A 21283-nucleotide genomic window follows, 5' to 3' on the forward strand; every position below is an offset into this window, starting at 1 on the left:
AGGAATGAATAAAAAGTGCTGCTCCCGTCTGAAATGGACTATAGACATATGCCAGGTTGTTAAAGCAACGATGTGGACTGTAAGTGAAATCGGTAAGTTGAAGAATCAGATCCTGCAGAGCCTTATTCTCCAGTGCGTCATGTGTTGGGACCATAGTGCTGTAGAGACCCTGCCTGTGACAGAAGTGCAGAAACCCGAGAAAAGGCTGAGGAGCTGTGGACGTGCACTGAACCCTCCACGGCTCTATTCTGCTGGATATCTTGTAAGAAACTTCTTTAAATCACACTTTTTTTCCAAGAGAGGCAAGAATGGCGTAATGCCGCTGCCTCCGTTTTTTTCTGTTTTCCTTCAAAGTTTGAACTCAGTCCAGTGAAAATACTTCACTGACACACCAGCCTGCAGGTGCTCGAGAAATCCTCCAACAAACCTGAACGCAGGAATTGGAAACGGAATTCCAGAGAGCTGTTTTAATTAGCCCGTGATGTCATCTGTCCAGAGTCGTTTAGCAGCAATATTTCTTCTCTAGTCTTCCTCCCCCCATTGACTCACTCAAGCTGTACAGTCAACGGCACCCCCCACCCCCCCTCCCCCAGCAAAATGAACTTAGAGAGAATCTTTGCATTATGTATGAAGCCAGTTTCTCTATAAAGGTTTCTCTGGACAAACGGGTTAGGGTGCTGTCAGGCACACACACACACACACACACACACACACACTTAAAACCAGTAACACCAGTGGTGGAAGAAGCATTCAAATTCTTCATTAAAGTAAAACCACCCAAATTATTCCAAGTAAAATTCCTGCACTAAAAGGGTTACTTAAGTAAAAGTATGTGTATTTTTAAGCACAAGTACACAAAGTATTTAAAGTACTCATAATTCAGAAAAAGCTTCCCTGTGATTGTACAGTATTCATGACTTCCAGTGTAACTTGTGACTCGTTGTAACTCCAGTCTCAGTTACTGTATCTGGCCTGTAGTGTCTTATTCAGGAAGGCGAGGCTGCCTGCGACTAGACAAAACTACAAAACTATGACTTGAATTTTCATTTTCACTCTTCATAATTTAAATTGAAGTATGGAAATCATGTCACATGGACAAGACTAATCACTGCACATACCTCTGTAGGTTCTTTATGTATTAGTCTGAATGTATGTGATTCTGACGAGCAGTCACCAGCCACATCGACCTGATCAGTGTTTGATTGTTGTGTCTTGTTGCTTTTCTTCTTTTGTCTCTCCTCTATCCACTCACCCCAACCGGTCGAGGCAGAAGGCCACCCACCAAGAGCCGGGGTCTGTCAGAGGTTTCCTCAGTTAAAGGGAGTTTTTCCTCCCCACTGTCGCCGAGTGCTGCTTTTGTGGGGGTTTTGTCTAATAGTGTGAGGTCTAGACCTGATTATGTAAAGTGCCCTGAGACGACTGTTAGTGTAAACTGTAGCTATACAAATAAAAATGAATTGAATGTTGTGATCTGGCACCACTGTAGTGAAACGTGGTTTGGTTCAAGCACAAAAGCAACTTGGTTAGGGTTCGACAAAGCTCACGGTGCGGATTCAATTGATTCTGTTGGTTGGGACCTGAAACAACTGATGCTGTTTTGGTTTAGACTTCATCTGCAGTCTCAGGAAAGAACAGGTACAGTAAATCCACAAAGAAACCTAAACACAGAGAGAGACGGGTCACCGAACCAGGCTTCCAAACTCACCCCTGTGAACATCCACATTTACATTCTCCACTTTTTAAATTTTCCTTCCTTTGCTGGAGGGCAGGGGTCCTTGGTTTTGATTCTAAAGCTCTCTGCCAGTTTAATTTATGATGCCACAAGGAGCACCAGTATGGTGTCATAAATTTAGTTTAGACCTAGCTCGAGAAATAATTAGCGGCCAGAGGCTGAAGTTCAAATCTGGAGATTCTGGCAGTGAAGCAGAGTCTCTGGTGGTTTGTAACTGGAGCTGCTGTTCTGGTGCGCTGTGTCTCAGTATGGGGCCATGATGGATGAACAGAGGTGATTGGATAATATGCGGCTGTCATGGATCACACATAAAAACAACCTGATCCAGTCACTTTGACTAAACATCTGAAGGTTGTGAGTAATGGTGACTCGCTGAGTAGCTTCAGTGCTTGGTGCACTGAACTCTATGAAAGTCAGGCGGATGGCACTGTGGGGCAAGACATGAAAGTTTGGCCTGCAGGTGGTGCTAGAGAAAAGGTGACGTTGTTAACTAAGCCCCAACACCCTCACACCCTCTGCTCTGCAGTGAAAACAACATGACTGCCAAGAGGTTTTGTGCAGACATTCACGTTCCCCTCAGGATTAATAATGTTGGTGCCCCTTTAACTTTCCCTCCAGCGCAATGATCATGTTACAAACTTTGGTTTATGAACAGATAAGTGCAAAAGTGAAAACATTCTCATCAGCCTCAGCTGGACTTTGGATTATGTGCTAATTATCATGTGTTAGCATGCTAAGATGCTAAGATAAAAGGTTCATCACAAGAAATTGTTAAAAATCACTCTCACTAACAGCAAAGGTTGAAGTGGTTTGGTATGAAAATCCACAGTTTTAATGTAGCCACAGTTTTTGTGCCATAAATACGTTTCTGGAATTTGTAACAAACCATATCGATTGTAAATTCAGTGAGGTAGAATGATTTTAATTGTAGATAGACACACACATGCATTAGGAGGGTTACCTGTCCTAACATGGCTGCTGCATTGACACAACAATGAACAGCTCATGTTTAAATCAGTGATTTCTCTGCTTAACGTCAGCGTGAACACTGACACCAGGAGCCCGTTAGCACTCCAACCTTAGCATTTAGCTCAAAGCACTGCTGTGCCTAATTACAGCCTGACAGAGCTGCTAGCATGGCAGTGGATGACAACCTTCCATGGAAACCACATAGCACTCCATTATGACTACATTCAAATACACAAACACTGATTAGATCCAGTCAGACAGATCATGCATTAGTGGGTTAAGCTTCCTGAGTGACAAGGCTGCACACACAGGGCTGCTTCAGTACAGCAGGACTTTGGAAGGAACAGAAACATGGATGCAAACACATTCACACCTGTTCAACTTTATTATATTTGTAGTTTGGGTTAATAGTGGAGCCTCCGTTAGGGAACAACATGACTAATATTTCCAATTATCTAATAAAAGACCAGCATCACCCTACCAACACATCTCTCCAGCCAAACCATTCTAGATTTCCCACCATCTAAATAAACCTTTCCCCCAATGCTGGGGAAAGGTTTTATAAACTCAGCAGCAGCAACAACACAATGGGTCTCCAAGCACAGACTCACAGTTAAGGAGGGAGGGTGACTGCTAACAAACTGACTCTTTATTTTGTTGGTCTAACCTCACGCCAGACGCTGTCTCGCTGTGCGGCTCAGCAGTGTCACTCACCCCTGTCTGTCTAAATATCAGCAGTGCAGCCTCCTCACTGAGTTATTATTGTCGTTGCACGGCAAAGCCCGGCGCGGACAGGGGAGCACAGCGGCACATTCAAACACAGGCTGTGTTAACACAAGGAAAACAATCTGACTTTTAACTCCTTATTACCCTCCCGATGCTTTGACAGTTGGGGGGATTTGTAGAGAAGTAAAATTAAGTAATTTTTACAGTAGTATATCTTTTAGTTTGGACTGATATTAGGAGAAAAGAAATATATATCAAAGACTGTAAACAGGGGGCTTCACACATTCAGTTTCAGGTAAAGATTTTCAGATCTAATCAGACAGAACAATGTCAAATACTGTGGTTAACACTGTCTCCTCACAACAAGAAGGTTTGAGCCCCAGTCCGACCCGGGGCCTTTCTGTGTGGAGTCTGCATGTTCTCCCTGTGCCTGCGTGGGTTCTCTTCGGGTGCTCCGGCTTCCTCCCACAGTCCCAAGACATGCAGCTCAGGTTGATTTGTGACTCTAAACTGCCTGTAGGAGTGAGTGTGGTTGTTTGTCTACATGTCAGCCCTGTGATAGATTGGCGACCTGTCCAGGGTGGACCCCGCCTCTCGCCCAGTGTCAGCTGGGATTGGCTCCAGCCCCCCGCAACCCTCGTCAGATTAGATAATGGATGGATTTAAATAAATCTAATTGTTCAAACACAGTTGAACCAGATGGTTGAGAAGGTGCAAATGCATCTGTCTCTGTGAAATACAAATAAAGTTCACAGCATATTCCCAACCAGCGTACTTTCTCCTCTGCAGGTGTGTGGCCAGTGTTCACAATACTCACTGCATTCTGTACACACACACACACACACACACACACACAGGCAGGAGGTACCACTACTGTAAAGGTTTGGTTGGCTTCAGGCACAAAAACAGCATGATCAGGTCTGGGGACAGATGACAGTTTAGATGAAAAGTACAACCTGAATGATTATGGTCACACTCAAAAGGAAGAATGTTTACTGTTGGTGACAAACAAGACACAAACAGCGTCTCCTGTTGTTGTCCATTACATAAGCAGTTGCCAGATCTTTTGCAGTGGAGCATGTGTTGGACGGACGTGAGGACAGATCCACCTTCCATCTCATGGGGGAAGAAATCTCGTTGGATTCTCAGAGTGATACTCATTGACACACACTGTTGAAATGCAATGATCCCTTGTTCTGGCTATTGTGACAGATTGTTGATAGCTGTGTCAGAGTGGATTTTTCTAAAGTGACGCTGACATTAGCCAGAATAAAATGTGGTTCTTTGGCTCATTGTGGTTCAATTCAAAGAGTATCTTTGTTTGTCAGTTGGCTAAATCAGACACCACGTGCACTCGGTGTCCTTGGTTTGACTCTGGTCTGGGATCCTTGTTGCATGCCTCAAACTCAAAAATGTCAACCAGTTATCTTTCGGAAATCTTTCAAGAAGTCGTGTTCCTATGTAAAGGCAAACCGGAGCTAATGTTCCCTGGCTCCTTCATGCCACAGAGCCACGGCTGCACAAGGGAAACCACATTTCCTCCAAACTGTTTCTGTTTTCTCGCTCTTGTTCTTAGACCGCCGGCCTCACAATCTGCTGTGCTTGACATTTCTAAACTGAAGCTGCTGGGTAACCTGAGTGTGTGTGTGCAGCGTGGGAGTGCGTATGTCTGCATCTGGAGTGTCTGTTTATGTGTCAGTGTCCTCATTGTTACCCTTGGACACACACACACACACACACACTGTTCTTTGGCTTCAGGACCAGCCTTCACATGTGCAATGCCTATAGAAAGTGTTCACATCCCCTCTGGGTTTTTTATTCTTTGACCACATTGAAACACGGTGAATGGAAGTACAGTTTTTCAGCCCGTTAGCAGTGTGGCTCAAGGCTGAGCAAGTCAGTCCACTGCTTTGGTTCAGGCTGAACAGATTTCCAGGAAATATTCTGCAGACATTTGTGTTCCACTCATTTGCATTCAAACCGCAAAGGAGCAATGATAATGATAATCACTTTATTTGGCCTAGTATGTTACACACACAAGGAATTTGTCTCCAGTACAGAACTGAAGCAGCCATCCACGGCGCCAGCTCACATACACACACTCACCGATGGCGGTGCTGTCCCTGCAGGGCGCTGCTCTGCCCAAGGACTGGGGAGAACGGGATGGGACGATCACTCTACCTCGTGAACCAGAGCCGCCCCAAGAAGTAGAAATTAAAATAAAATCAAGGAGTGTATTCCCAGTTAAGGATCAGTGCAGCATTACAAGTGTTTACCACTGACATAAGTAAATGCTAGCAAGGTTGGTGTGTGTGTGTGTGTGTGTGTATGTGAGACAAAGGACAAAGGAGAAAGTGCAGGCAAATGTCAGGATCACTGACACATTTTCTTTATGTGCTAATTATAAATAAGCTGAAATGTTTCTTAACATATGACCACATGAAGGTTATATTGAGGTCAAGTACTCTAGATACATTTCCTCAGATACATGACCTTTGACACCTGTACCTGTGTACAGGTACAGTAGACCTGTAACACCTGTACCTGTGTACAGGTACAGTAGTTTGCATTTTCTGCCTACAACATATAAACACTGTTTTAACACTTCTCCTTCCTCCATTAGCTTCTCATACCAAACTGCAATGAGGAAAAGGCAGAAGTCAGTCTCTTCTCTGAAAAACAAATTCCAGTAGGAGCCTCCGTCCATCCATCCATCCATTACCTAAGCCACTTATCCTGGACATGGAGCTGGAGCTGATTCCAGCTGACATGAGGTGTCCAGGTGGCCGGCCTATCACAGGGCTGACATACACTCACAGTGACACTTTGGACTCACCAGCAAACCTAACCTGCATGTCTCTGGACTGTGGGAGAAGCTGGAGGAACCCTGTGCAGACACAGGGAGAGCAGGCTCCACACAGAAATGCCCTGGGTGGCTGCAGCGTTAGACACTGCACCAGTGTGCCAGCCCCAGTAAGAACAGTTTACCATAAACACTCAAACACCACGGCACTACAGTCTCCACGACTGGACAGTCTGACGTCAAAGCCAGTTAAACAGTGATTTAGCACCTTCACATACACTTCAGTAAATTCTGCCACATCAGCACTTGAGACGTTTGGCAGTTTAAATCCTTCACTGTGCTCTGGTCTGCCCTGTTCTCTGACACAATCCTGCTCCCTGTCTTGTGGTTTCTGCAGTTCCTTAAGTGACTTGAAACTGGACCCAGAGCCAGCGAGCCTGCTGCTGTATTTACCGCTCAGACCAGATGCTCTTCCAGTGCCCCCTTTAGGCTAATACCAGCCAGAGAACAAATTAAGACCATCCAGTGCCTGGTGAGGAGGTTACAGGCTGCAGGTGGGCCAAACAATGTGACATGGATCACTGCAAGAGTCTGTTTATTAGTTTCTTCCTCGCTCACAGAAAACACTCCCTAGGGGTGGAGGAGATGGAGGTGAGGGGCTGGCAGCTGACTCCAGTTCAGGGCCAGAGCTCCTGTGACAGAGAGAGAGCAGTAACATGGTGAGACTGTGGCTCCAGCATGGAAACAGTGACAAGCTTGGACACGCTGGCTGAACTGTAAACCTTCCTGGTGACCCTTGCAGTGAGCGTGGAACTGTTCTCAGGCAGCACTGGAAAAAAGGGCGAGGGAGAAACAAAACGTACAATCAGACTGACCACATTTACGTCAGTGTATTTTGTTGTTCTTCTGAAGGAATAGTTATCATATATACCCTGTGACTGGCGTGTCTTCTGGATCATGTCTGTGGGCGTTGTTGTGTGCTCGAAGGAATTTATTTGCTCGTTGACATCACCAGACCGTTCAGCTGTCAGTGGTCACATTCACAGAGGTGCTCAGGATTTAAAGTTCAGAGAACACCTGCACACTGAATACTGTCTTCATCAGGCACAGCGTGAGACCAAGCACATGCACTCAGTCACATCGTATGAAGTGTATAGGCCACGCATCAAATTATGTACGAGATTTATAACATTATATTTAAGTTATGTATCTACGAATGGATTTCTGGCTGGGCCCCTGGGTTAGGGGGTCTCCACCTAGAGAATAACCCAGGAAGAGACACAAAACAAACACAAGAAGACATGAAACAACCACAAAGGGATTAAAAACAAACACAAAGAGACACAAAACAACCATGAAGAAACACACAGCAATGTAAAACCACCACCGGGACATGTAAAACATCTGCAAGGAGATGCAAACTGTCCTCAGAACAACCAACAAGAAGCACAAAATTAACACAAAAATGCACAAGGACCACAAGACACACAACACTCACAGCACAAACTACAAACAGATGCAAAAGATACTACAAACACATGTAGAACAACCAGGAAGAAGCAGACACCCCCAACAATGTAAGACCAGTTTAAAGAGGGGGACTTTAACATGTCAAGGGGGGGTTACTCAGCTGCAACCACAAGCCCCAGTTACCATCTCAGCCCAGCGGTGGGACTGGTCTGACATTCTCTTCCACCAGTGAGAATGGGCCTACACAAAACACTCTCACTGTTCTACACACAAGTTACCGAAGCTGCTCATACATGTGCATGTGTAGGTTCCTGAAACAGATAAAACAGGCAGTGACATTCACACCAAGTCATCAGACATCAGATCATCAAACCCGACTGAAGGCAGCACCTCACAATTACACAGAACAGCTTGAACGACGCAGCCGATGTCGGTGTGTTTGTTGTTATTTCCTACAAACAGCACCAGTGCACGTGATGTGTGGGTCCAGACCCTGGTCCAGCTGATCGGTCTGTGCCGCAGCCCTCCGCTCATGTCTAACAACCACTGCACACAGTGAGCCACACTGCTGCGCTGGGCGGCAGGCTGCTGAAACATGAGGCTTCAACAAACGACTGTCACTTTGTACAGTCTGTTTTCTCTTCATCAAATATTCCAGTTCTGCAGTAAATAACTGATAACACTGGTACATTTTGCACTGGTATTTGCAACAGATGTGGTAAATTCCCCTTTGTGCTGTCTCATGTGACTTTTCTCCAACAGTGCAGCAACACTACATTTACACCAGCTCCCTTTAAGCAGAAGACAAAATGATACTGACATTCAATATAAAAATCAATTAGTGAATATAGCAAGGCTGTGATCAGACTGCTCCACTCTGTTTTAGCTGAGTTCTTGTTTAGACCTCGGAGGCTGAGGCGCTGTCCTGGCCTTCATTATAAGCTGTAATAAACTACAGCTTTCAACCTTAAGCAGCAGTGGTGTCAGGTGGCTGTACACTGAGAGGGCTGATCCTGGGAGAAAGAGCTCCTTCTCTGGGCCGTGGACGCCTTGCTTTTCCACCTGAGCCGCAGGTGTTTGCTTAACGTGCTTGTGGTTTGAGCGGCTGCAGCCCGTCATTTACATTCACCCTGGAAATGTTGACTTTGAGCCTCTTCTCCTCCCTCAGCCTGCACACTGCCTCCTGATAAACTGTGTGCAAACATGTCCCCGTGTCTGTGTGCGTGCATTATGCTGCTCATGATGATGATTATGTTGGTGGTGATGATTGGAGCCTATCACATTCCACAGCCGCCCTTTGCTTTGACGCACTGTGGAAATGTGTGGATGTGGAAATGAGCAGAGCTCAGTAACATGATGATGAAAAATCAGAGCGCATGTGCAGGTGCTTGTGTTTTCACAGAGGAAACATGAGACAAGCAGACCTGATGGAGTGCAGAGGTGACTTGTACCATGAAACATACAGTTAGTTTGTGCACGAGTGAAGAACACTGAGGATCACATTTAAAGGAACAGTTTGCATTTCTGGAAAATACATTTGCTCATTTATTTTGGAAAAGTTACTGTAGCTGTGGACAGCATTTGTGTTTCTGTCCACTAAATATGAAGCTACAGACAACAGCTGGTTAGCTTAGCATAAAGACCGGCTACCAGCACTTTATAGCTCACTGATTAATAATATCTCATATCATTTGTTTAATGTAAATGGTAAATCGACTGCACGTTTCTACCTAACCGGACAAGCTGCATTATAGTTTCTGACACACATTCACACTGATGGCAGCAGAGAGCACTGGCCTCATCCCCAGGAGCAACTTGGGGTTCACCGTGTCTTGTCAAAGGGCACTTTGGGGACTGGGGAGATCAAACTGCCAGCTTTGCAGCTAGAAGCGGACCCACCCTGAGCCACAGTCGCCCCAGTGTGTCCAGAAATGTCAAATTTAATGACAATCCAGGCCAAACTGGAAAGAACATATCGTAACCCAGCAGTTTGAGAGGAAACTGGGCCGTTTGACCATCGCACACACCACCTGGTTGTTATTCTTGTGCACACGTGGCTCACATTTCAGTTACATTTGTGCATGTGGGAGTTTAGGAGCTCAGCGGTGTTCACACCGGAGCCGGGTACATGGCGCTGACACAAAACATTAGAACTGAGCATTAAAGGCTGAGATGTTCAGAGTTTTCCCTCAGTCCTGATGACAGCGTTGACTGTAAGCTTAACAAGCCTGTGCCTTAAACTCATTCTTCTCCTGCCCTCCTTCTCATCCTTTCTTCACCTCACCTGTCTGACCCCCCCACCTCCTCCTCTCTGCCCCCTCATTTTTCAGCACATGCCCATGTGTTACCTGGCATGTGAACGCCGCAGTTTATTTTCACAGGGATACATTTTCTGCGGATTTCTGCCAGAGACAACATCATGCTGGAAACGTACAGGTATTAACTGTTGAGGCTTCAGATGGCCAAATAAACCGCAGTTGCCGGCCTCTGGCACGGGCCAACAGAGAGGAGATTGTGTGTGAACAGCCCACTCCTAATGAAACACACCAGGGGGAAGCTGCTCAGTCACTAATGATTACCCCTGCCTCCATCCATCCATCGCTCCCTCTGTCTCTCTCTCACTCCGGGGCCAGGTGATCTCCAGCCATCTCTCTCATTTATCTTCCCTGCCTTTGATTTCATTGTGACATTCATTTCACGCCCATTTCCTCTCAGCCTGCCACTGCTGCTGCTCAGGCTGCAGGACGACGCAGAGCCGCTAAACAGTCTCTTATGCTCTGACCTTCAGCAGGCGAAGAGCTGCCGAGACAAACAGCGCTCCGCACGACGTCAATGATGATGGATCTGTTCTGGCAAACCTCAGGGTTGAGTTATGCAGGCCTGGCTGTGGTTCACACCTGGACGCAGGCTGAGGATCTGTTCTTCCACACAGATACTTAATGTCTGTTGAAGGGCTAAGTGTAAGACCACATTAACCTTTGGCCTTTAATTAGCCTAACACTTAATTACTGCCGATTTTACACAATCCATTTGAAAAACTTTTACTGAGTTGTAATTTAAAATTAAATTTACAGCACAGCAAAGTGCAACAAGTGAAGACGTTGGAATATTTTCTGAAGCCACTGTACATGTGGATGTGTAGCATGTATGGACAAGAAGAATACAAGGACCTGTGTGTTTGTTCATTAATGAAACAAATTTATAGAAAAGTGTCACAACACCTCTATTTTTCCAGTTTTTATTTTGATGCGTATGCACTTAAAATCCAGTGAATAAATTATATGGTACAAAGCTAAGTAGGAAACTGGGACAGCTACGGCTCAGGAAGTAGAGCAGGACGTCTCCTAACTGGCGGGCTGGAGGTTTGAATCCCAGCTTCTCCATTTCACATGTCGATGTGTCCTTGGGCAAGACACTGAACCCCAAGTTGCTCCTATTGGCTGCGCCATCAGTGTGTTTGTGTAGCTTTGACTGTGCTCCATTGCATAGAGAAGCACTATACAAGACCATTTAAACTGCCAGAGCTGAAATAATAAAGTTGTCTAAAACTATGTGTAAATGTCACATAAACTTGCTTTTTCCAGTAACAGTTTAGCTTCCATCTTTTCTACTGCAGTGGAAGTAAATGAAGACTTGAAAACTGAAGCAAACACTTCCTACACGTCCCAACTGTTGTTGATGACTTACAAGAGCAGATTATAGGCAGATTATAAGATGATTCTGATTCTGATTCTGATCTCAGTACAAAGACAGTGCTGGAAAAGCCTGTCACTACACCCTCTGAGGCATCTTTTGGAAAAAGACCAATGACAAAGGAAGTCAGAGCTTCTTGGGGTTTCATCTTGTAGCATGAGAACAAGCCAAAACCAGCTCCAGGCTGTGGAGAAGGTAGGAAAAGGTGATGGAACGGCAGCACAGTGTCCAGACTGAAAGCAGAGCAACCTGCAAGAGCAACACATCTGTGAGAACATCTGTAACTGTGCTGTCTTTCCCAGCAGTGTTTGATTTGAGGTGTGTTCACCTGTTGGATCACACTGAGAACTACTGGGAAATGACTGGTAGTGTATATAAATAGTTTTCTTGCCACTGAATGTTTGTGATTAGAGTGAACTGACCCTTTAAGTGCACTGTTTAAATTTTAATAACTAATTGTATAATTGTCACAGCATATTGTCCGGGATTAGTTCAATCCCATTTGAAGAACAGAAGCAGGGACTGACTCCACCTGCTTTGAGGCTGTGTTTGTGCAGAGCACCATCTACAGGCACCGATGCTGTCTTCACATGGGTCATTACCTCCTCATTACTGCTAACGCACAAATACTAAGATTAGCAAACAAACAAACAAAAAAACACATAGACCCTGGTGAAACCCTCTCACTTTCTGTTTGGTTTAAGTTGTTCAAATGTTCCTTCAAGCAAAACACAATGCAGTTCAAATTCTCCAAGACTGATGGAGAAAACAAAGTGAACTTCTTCAGTAAGCAGAGTAGCTATGGTTAAATTCTTTTTATAAAAGAAAGAACAGTCGAGAGAGAATTGTACTTGTATAAAGTACAAACCCCTGTGGGAAAGAACCTATTTAATATCAGAGTGAACCCGATGCCTGCAGGCTTATCTAAATGTCAGTGAGGGAAAACAAATTCACACAGCTCAATATTCCCCCAGGACACAGTGACGTCACTCCGTTAGTTAAGTGGAAATCACCTGTGTGTTGTCAAGGGGAGTTTTCAGGTGACTGTCGTTGAACTACAGCTGTTTCTGAAGCTGTGGATTATGTTGAACCATGAAGACAAATAAATAAATGAAGTAAAACCAATAGGCTTCTAACCAAGGATATGAATTAAACAAACTCTGAAAACTGATTTAAAAACTGGATACATTTCATTTTTCATTATTTCTGACCACTATTTGAAGTTTTAGCCAGTTTATTAATATGATTATTGTATTTCCTTACACATGCTTTCTTCATGAGGGCTTACGGTTATTTCTCTTGTTTAAGGTAATATCTTTGTTTGCCTGACGAATCCAAACTGATGCCTTCATCTGAAAATATGTGAAATATAATGTCTATGTAAATATTATAGGTGGAATAACAGCAGACCAGTCTCATGAATACACAGTTTTTTAATTTGTTTTATTTGTTAAATGATAGGTACATAATGCTAATACTGATGCTACAGTTAGAAAAAAGGATCAAGTCAAATATGAAACAAGTAGAAAGTTATATTCACATTACCTTAAACTATAGTGTGTGTAAATGCAATGTATGTGCAAAACCCAGTGATGGAAAGTGAGAAGTACATTTAGTTAAGTTATTCTATGTTTTACTTCTGTACCTGACAACTTTAGTTACTAGTTTCTTTGGAGATTCATTTACTTAATACAAAATACAGCCAACTAATAAATGATGCTGTAGGGTATAGCTCAGCCAGTAGTATATAAAACTGTATAAATAGCTTCACCCTGCAACATATTTGTGCATTCATACAATACAATTCCACTGTGTTTCATTCTGCATAATGAGTTTTTTGTTGCTATTTACTGTAAATATACTCTGATGTTAATACTTGTACTTGATCAGACGTTCTTCTTCCACCGCTGAATTCAATAAATTAAGTTAAGGAGAAAATGATGCAATAAAATGCAGTGGAGCTGAAACCAGGTTCACTCCTGTTCAGTCGCTGGGATCACATGTGACCAGCAGGCGGCGCTAAAGCATCAGCACACACTCTCCTGCTGCTGCTCTGCTGATGGGGAATTATTTAGACCGCCCAGCTGAACCGTGTTCCAGGTTGTTAACAAAAGCTAAGCTTCTCATCATTAACAAGACGTTCACAGTGTGCAGTGCAGTGACAGTGACTTCCAGTTCTGAGTCAGATATTTGATGTGACTCATTCTGAATAAAAGGGACAGCTGTGGGACAGCTGTGGGACAGAGATGCCAGTGTCCTTGGCATCAAAGATTTTGATCTACAGTGTATTGTTCTGTGAAGCATTATCTTATAAAGCCTGTTAAGAAACCTTAGCACTTTGAGAACAAACCTTTTCCTTTTAGCCATGTTAGTGGTGCGGTCGCTCACCGTCTGGTCCAACAACTCTTTGACTGCCATAAACACCTGCAGACACACCTGTGTTGCCCAGACAATAAATCCACTATGATGGCTTCTCCTAGTGATGGACTGGCACCCTGACACTCTGGCTGCCAGACTGTGAATCCTAAAGACACCAGCAGCAACTTGGGTTTTCAGTGTCTTGCCCAAGGACACTTTGACATGTGGACTGCAGGCACCAACATTCGAACCTCCAACCCTCTGGTTGGGAGATGACTGCTCTACCCACTGTAAATCCTGGTCCCTGGTGAGACAGTTGTGCAATTGGTACATTTTGCCCCCACAACATATTGAGAAAGGTTTAATATTCTACAAACATAGTTTCTAGGATACAGGACTAATAACTGTGGTGATTGTCTGAGTTTTCATCATCATCTGCTCAACATTTGAATTTGTCTAGTTCTTTTGTTTTATTAAAGTTTATTAGGTCATTTAAAACTACTGACATTCCCATCAGCCTCAGCTGTAGTTTGTGTTTAGTGCCAATTAGCAAATGCTTACATGCTAACATGCTAAACTAAGATGGTGTCATTCTGTCTGCTAAACATTAGCACTGTTATGAGCATTTAGCTCAAAGCACGACTGTGCCACCGAGCTGCTAGCTGGTGTCCAAACTCACTTCCTGTTTATGAACTGCTCTACATTTACTGCCAGGTATGTACATCTAACCACTATACAGGAGAGTTCATTAAGAAATTACACAGTGGAACAAAAGAAAGCGGTGCTTATGGCATGGACACTACTTTCCGCTAACAACCCCACAATGCAATGCTCCATGTTTTGCAGATGAGCGAGTTACCAGTGAGCACAAAATGATGATGATTACTGCATGTAATACCATTTTACTGCTGCTTCCTGAGCAAACTACTGAGTAGCTATGTTACATAGAAAGTGAAAGAGGGTTTAAGAGGGTGAAAGAGGTTTGTATTATTGTAATATTTATATTAACCTGTAAAGTTCTGCTGATTCATGTTTGACTCTGAGCTCTGAACTCACTTCTGCAGTCGCCATCAGCACATTCAGGCTGACCTCAGATTCATTTCAAGGCCCTATGTGATTCAGCTCCAATAACTGTCCCTTGTTGGAGATACAGTCATAGATTTAAGAGATAAAATTTAGTCACGTCAGTTCAGAGGATTCATTTCCTGTTCCTCACACTGGTCATTTTACCTGGTGTCCCGCCGCCTTCTCTGCTGTGTTTAATCTGCCTTGTTCCAGCCTCCCCAGCCTCACTCACTAAGTGAAACCCACATGTGACTGCACACTTTCAGTTCCTGTTTCAGTTCATATAGGAAAATTCACTTGTGACAGTAGCTTTGTGGTTTTGGGCTCACTGGGGCTTTGTCATTGTCATGGGGCAATATACTGTAGCTGGGCTTGTCTTTCACTTCCCTGTTCCTGTGACTTTGGTATCATGAGACCTTTCTAAATGTCATTTGACATATGAGTATGGCACAAACGCAAATTCGAAACCCCACGCACTTTCAGCTGGACTTCGCCTGCGGGCCTGGTGTGACCAGCTTTCCCTTTGTCTTTCTGTTCCCTGTTGACTTTTACATGAAGGCCTCTATGAGCATTTGATAACAAAATGCCTAACAACAAAAACAACACAATGTTACTCAAAACACAAGTCAACAAAGGAAAATCAAATAATCCCATAGAAGCATTCGTCACTAATCCGATAGATGGAAACATGCTAACACCAACATATACGTCTATTTGGGAAGAGAAAATCCAAACCTCTTCTCCTCTGGTTCCTAAGTGGATTTATGGAGCTGAACACGTATTAGCAAAATGTATTGGCTGTCAGAGTGCAGTGGACTTATGGAGGTTGACTGTAGATGGGCATCAGAGATGATGAGATGCTCTGGAAGTGAACGCCACACTGAATCAGACCAACATGTGTTTTATGTTTGTGTGTTATGACTCTGAGAAGGTGGTCAACTTTTGATGCTAATTCGCCTCAACCACTTCCTTTGCCTTCAGCTCTGCAGAGCCCCCTGTCTTTGTCCCGCACAGATCGGATCCTGTAATTTCACCATGAGTAAACAGCTTCCTGTGAACCGAGTATGCAGTAGATATTTGAGTTGTCCATTACAAGTAACAGACCTGCATTCAAAATGTTACTAAAAACTGAACACGTATTAGCAAAATGTATTAAAAGTATCAAAAATAAATGCTCTTTATTCAGAATTAATTTTATCAGATTAATAATGCATTTGTGTTGTAAGATTTCATTGCGTAATCAGCATCATGGCATCTCCACCTTTATTCTTTCAGAGGATGACAATGAAGTATGAAAGCTATAAAGAGCTAACTGAGGAACTCACTGAGCTCCCTGTAAAAGTCAGAATAGAATTTAAAATCCTTCTCCTAACATACAAAGCCCTTAATGACAAGGCTCCATCGTATCTTAAAGACCTCGTAGAGCCTTATCATCCTAACAGAGCACTTCGCTCTCAGAGTGCAGGTTTACTTGTGGTTCCTAGAGTCCACAGAAGTAGAATGGGAGGCAGAGCCTTTAGCTATCAAGCTCCTCTCCTATGGAACCAACTCCCAGTCTCAGTTCAGGAGGCAGATGCCGTCACTACCTTGATGCTCTGAGCTCCTCCCCTCTCCTCTCCTCTCTCTCCCTATGCTTCTATATGCCACCATTACATATTACTAACTTTGTGTCTCCTCTCTCTCGTAGTGTGTCCTCTCTCTCTCTCCCTGTACCTTTCTACAGGTTGCCCTGGCCCTGGAGCTCTACGTCTCTGACAAGCAGTCACCAGCCACATCGACCTGATCAGTGTTTCACTGTTGTCTTGTTGCTTTTCTTCTTTTGTCTCTCCTCTATCCACTCACCCCAACTGGTCGAGGCAGAAGGCCGCCCACCAAGAGCCGGGGTCTGTCTGAGGTTTCCTCCATTAAAGGGAGTTTTTCCCTCCCTGCTGTCACCATGTGCTGCTCAACAGGGTTTGTTGAGTTTTTCTCTATAATAATGTGAGGTCTTCAGGTTTTCATACAACACCCTCTGTACTTAGACCCTCAAACCAGATCAGGAAACAGAACCATATATATAAAATATATGAAGAAGATGATTCTGGAGGATGAGTTGCTGCCAGGTGCCTCCAATGAAGCTGAGCCACAGACCTCCTGTCCAGACAAAGACCTGGTAGGAGGACAGACTACACAACCACACATCATTTAGGGGAAGGAAACAAACACACATGAGTACAACATATTTATCTGAAATGTGGTGAAGTAGAAGTATAAAGTACAGTAAATGTAAATAGTTACATGGGGTATGACAACTGGCCCACCTCCTCAGATATTTTGATGTTGACTCTACAAATATGTAAGACTGCTAATTACAGATCACTATGATAAGATACCCAGTATTTCAAGATGTTTCCAGATTAAATAGACTCACAGGTGGAAGCCGTACTCCTTCCTGCCCTGTTACCGAGATGTCATCTCCAACTGAAACCACGATAGTTGGTGTCAGTGGGAAACAATGACCCGTGCTGGTGTCAAATTCTCCATATTAAACATCAGAACAGGGGAAGGCCATGCTGGTTTTTGTCCACAGGAGTGGAGCAGGTGTGACCAGGTGAGGAAAACAAAAGGACACTGGAAATTCCTGCTTCCTCTTTTAAACACAAACAACAATTACTCTATTTTTAGCTTTAAGGCGTGCTGCGTTGAACACACTGACACAGAATACACGCAGTACACGTGCACATTGTCACTTGCTTCATTTTGCTTCCTCACTTCAATCTTTGTGAGGACCTCACTGACATAATGCACCCTTATACCCTGATCCCGAGCCAGAACCCTAAGACTAGGTCTGAACCCTCCAACAGCCCTTTGAAGGACAACATGTCCTCACTCAGCCTTCAGCCATACAAGGACACACAAACACACAGCTACAATATGTTTTGTCTTGGGTTTTTCCTGATTCACCTCATCTTTTATCTGTTTATCTGTTTTTGTGTGTGGTTTTATCTCTACATTGTGTGTTACCTTCATCCTCCATCATCTTATGCAACTGTGACATTAAAAATCTTTGAAAGAGCAGAAAGCCCCATGTGTCAGAGTCAACTTAATTAGAAAAGATTCTATCACACAGCAACGTTTAGCCATCCTCACACTCCGCAGTCAAGACACACACAGATAGTTAAACTGCTCACATTTAGTCTGTATTCATGAGTGAACGAAGTAAATGCAAAACAATAAATTTGCCTACATATAGCCTACACCAATTTACTTAACTCTTTTCCTAACATCTGGGTCAGGACTAACATTTAAAAAACAATAATTAAAACTATATATTTTAATGTGATAGGCCACATTTTATTATTAATGGCCCACCAGTGCCTATTTTTTGCTCCATATTGTCAACATACTGTACTTTTCCTCTTTAAGAGTGCCAGTGGAGGCGAGGGATACCAGAAGTACTCCTGTTTCAAATAATTCTTCTCATCTTAACAGCAGCAAGATTTTTTATGTATTTATTCATGTCAATAAGGTATAAACAAAAGCTTTGTCATGTATTTTGGATCCTAACCTGCATGGTGGGTCACTAACAATAATTATCTTTGTACAAGGGTTATGCTATTTTAAAATATATTTTTCCTACACGTGGGAAGCCATACCCTTTAATTAATTTATGTTTTAATATTTCAGTATGGGCTACAATTACACACATTAGAGTTATTCTCAACTTAAACCACAGACACTCTCTGTAAAGTCTCTTTTAGAAATGCAGCTTATGTCTGAAAATCATAAATCATCATTTAAAAAGTAGTCTGGTGTTTTATACAAGCACGTCTGAGCGCGTGTGTAGGCTACACGTTGAAATAGTTGGTACTCCAGCCTAGTTCATCCAGGAGCGGAAGTGAAAACGAAGAAGAAAATGAAAACAGAAAACCCGAGTAAACAAAACCTCTGCTCCGAAGCCCATGAGAGACAGAACCGGGGAAAGTGAAAGAGGAGAAATGAAAGAGAGGAAGAAGACGGGAATTTTATAGGAAATGTCGTCACTTCCATGAATCGGCACAAAACCCAGCAACTTCTCTTTGGCGATAAACTAAACTAAAAGAATTATGATATAGTGCTAAAAATATTCCTGGTGGGAAATAGAGTATATTTCATCAGGAGAGTTTAATCGGGCTTCATGTTCACTTCTATGATGTCAGTAGCATCTGTTTGCTAGCCTACATCACATTTAGCTTCCACTGCTGCCGTGTGGTAAATGCAGCCTGAAGCGGGGTTTGTCATCACGCGACATGGCCAAAGCTATGTCGACAACCGCAATAATGTTTCTTAATAAATTAAATATTAAATTAGGTTCATCCTTCTCTGATGGGAAAGAAATCACCTTTAATCAAAGCCTGTTAAACCGCAAATGGCAAATTATAAAGTTGACCCACTGTTATCATGGAACCTAATAGTGAAGACAAACAATAGTAGATGCATTAAATCAAATCATATTTGAATCTATTCTTTCTGTTTTATATGATTCATATTTCTTTAATATCCTTACGCTATAGGTAGATCGTGTCAAAAGTTGCCATTTGTATTTATCTTTGTTGGATTAAAATTTTAAGAGGATAAACACTTGCTAGGAAACGTAGAAAGCAAATCAAAAACAATAGTTTTATCGTTATTATATCACTTGATTAATCACTTTCAATTATTTTCTGAAATTTAGCAAGATTATGCTTTGAGGCCCCTAATTAACCGTAACTTTAAATAATCTTTAAACTCTGCTACGTGTTGGCAATAATTAAACTTCTTTGAATGAGCTTAAGCTTTTATTTTAAACGAAACATCGCTAGTGTCTTTGCTACATCCGGGTATCTTCACACTGTTTGGGGGCGTGGTCACTTGTTGAATGGATTTACGGTAAATTAGGATGAGGAGCGTCACGCCGTTGCTCGACGCTGATTGGACAGCAGTTGTCGGTAAATAGAGAAGACGAGCCCGTGTATAAACCAGTGAGAGAGGAAACGTGTAATACACGTTCTATGTGACAAAGGTGGACAGCTTCAGAACAACTCGCACGGTTGTTGGACTTTACTGGGACAAAGGCTTTTGCGAGATACGGTCATTTACTACACTGGTTTAAATTACAGCAAGGCTAACCGTCAACGGTTTACTCCCTGTGTTCAACTTCACCGCTGCCTCAAAGGACAACCATGCTGAACCTGTGCCTCCTGTTGATTGTATCTGCCTCCGTCTTTTCAGAGTCGGTAAGTTGTTTTACTAAATATTCCTTCCACCGACCTAAAGTTTTCAGGCTTACTTTGTTCATTGGCGGCGCCAGCTAAAGTAAGATACTAGCTAGTTTGTGAGCAGAATCAGCAACACGAGTCTGTTGGCTCTGATTTAAATTCGAAGAGACTGATTTCAGGTACTTGTAAACGCTTAAGTTCTTTGAGACTTGTTAGCTCCACAAGCTCGTGGTGGAGCTGAGGCTCGGGGAAAGGGGCACACAGGCACGTACAGCCCGCTGCTATTATCCCGTGTGGGGCCAGGGTGGGGGAAGCTGGCAAGTGACTTGTCCTGCCTAAACGTCTGGGCTGCTCCTCGTCCATGAAGGACTCTCTTTGGTCAGTTATCCCTATCCGAGGTTGCCATACATTTGATTCAGTCCCTATCCACCTATACATACTGGGCTGTGTATATGTGTTGACAGATGTTTAGATGGGTCACTATCCCACAAGGAAGATGCAGCAGCCACTTCACATGAATCACGGTCAATGGTGTAACTAAACAGTTGGGGATTACTTTCATAAAGTTTTTAATTGCTTTGGAACTGATAAAGTGTAAGAAAGTGCAAACTGTCCATCACAGTTTCAGAGTCCAAAGTGACATTGTGTGTGTGTGTGTTTATATTTCTAAGTACTTTATTTTGATTTTCCTAATGCAGATTTGTTTTTTTCCTTTATCTTGTTTGTTACCTGTTACAAACACATCAAATTCCTTGTGTTCAACACACCTGGCCAGTGAAGCAGATTCTGATGTGTTCAGCATCTTGATTTGTCGGATCAACAGGCCAAAACCCAAATATATTCACTTCAGACAAACAGGAAAAAAATCAGAAAATTCTGACATGATTGAAGCTGAGAGAGTTTTGAAACCTCGGAGGATAATTATTTGTCTCTTGGTAAACAGAGCAGTTAAAATGTTAATATTCTACAGGGGATGTCTCATCAGAGATCCTCCTCTGGGTCTGGTGATGATTTTGGGGCAAGTTAAATGGTGTTGTTCTGTGGGAAGCAAAAGACTGACTTCACACCAGAAGAATTCGTGTGCTGAGCCTCACTGAAGTGGAGATGGCTGACATTTAAGAATGTTATTTCACAAGAGACTGGCGCTTTTCCATGTGCAGTGTTCGGACTTCTAAGAGCTATGTTCTGTAATCACTTTGAGGGAGTGACGATCCTCATCTTTTCGGCTTGAAGTTTTGTGTTTGTATGCAT

The 21283-nt window shown here is 43.2% G+C and overlaps 1 protein-coding gene across 1 annotated transcript in view; it reads left to right on the plus strand.

The window, feature by feature from the left end:
- The first annotated feature begins 19748 nt into the window (after positions 1 to 19748).
- The window catches only part of sdc4 (syndecan 4), a 16433-nt gene continuing 14898 nt past the window's right edge, over positions 19749 to 21283 (plus strand). Inside the window, exon 1 of the mRNA XM_020612164.1 lies at positions 19749 to 20050. Within this exon, the coding sequence (XP_020467820.1) occupies positions 19997 to 20050 (54 nt within the window). The 5' untranslated portion in view covers positions 19749 to 19996. The remainder of the gene's footprint in view (positions 20051 to 21283) is intronic.

Source organism: Monopterus albus, unplaced genomic scaffold, assembly GCF_001952655.1.
Source record: "Monopterus albus unplaced genomic scaffold, M_albus_1.0 scaffold121.1, whole genome shotgun sequence".
Taxonomy (NCBI): domain Eukaryota; kingdom Metazoa; phylum Chordata; class Actinopteri; order Synbranchiformes; family Synbranchidae; genus Monopterus; species Monopterus albus.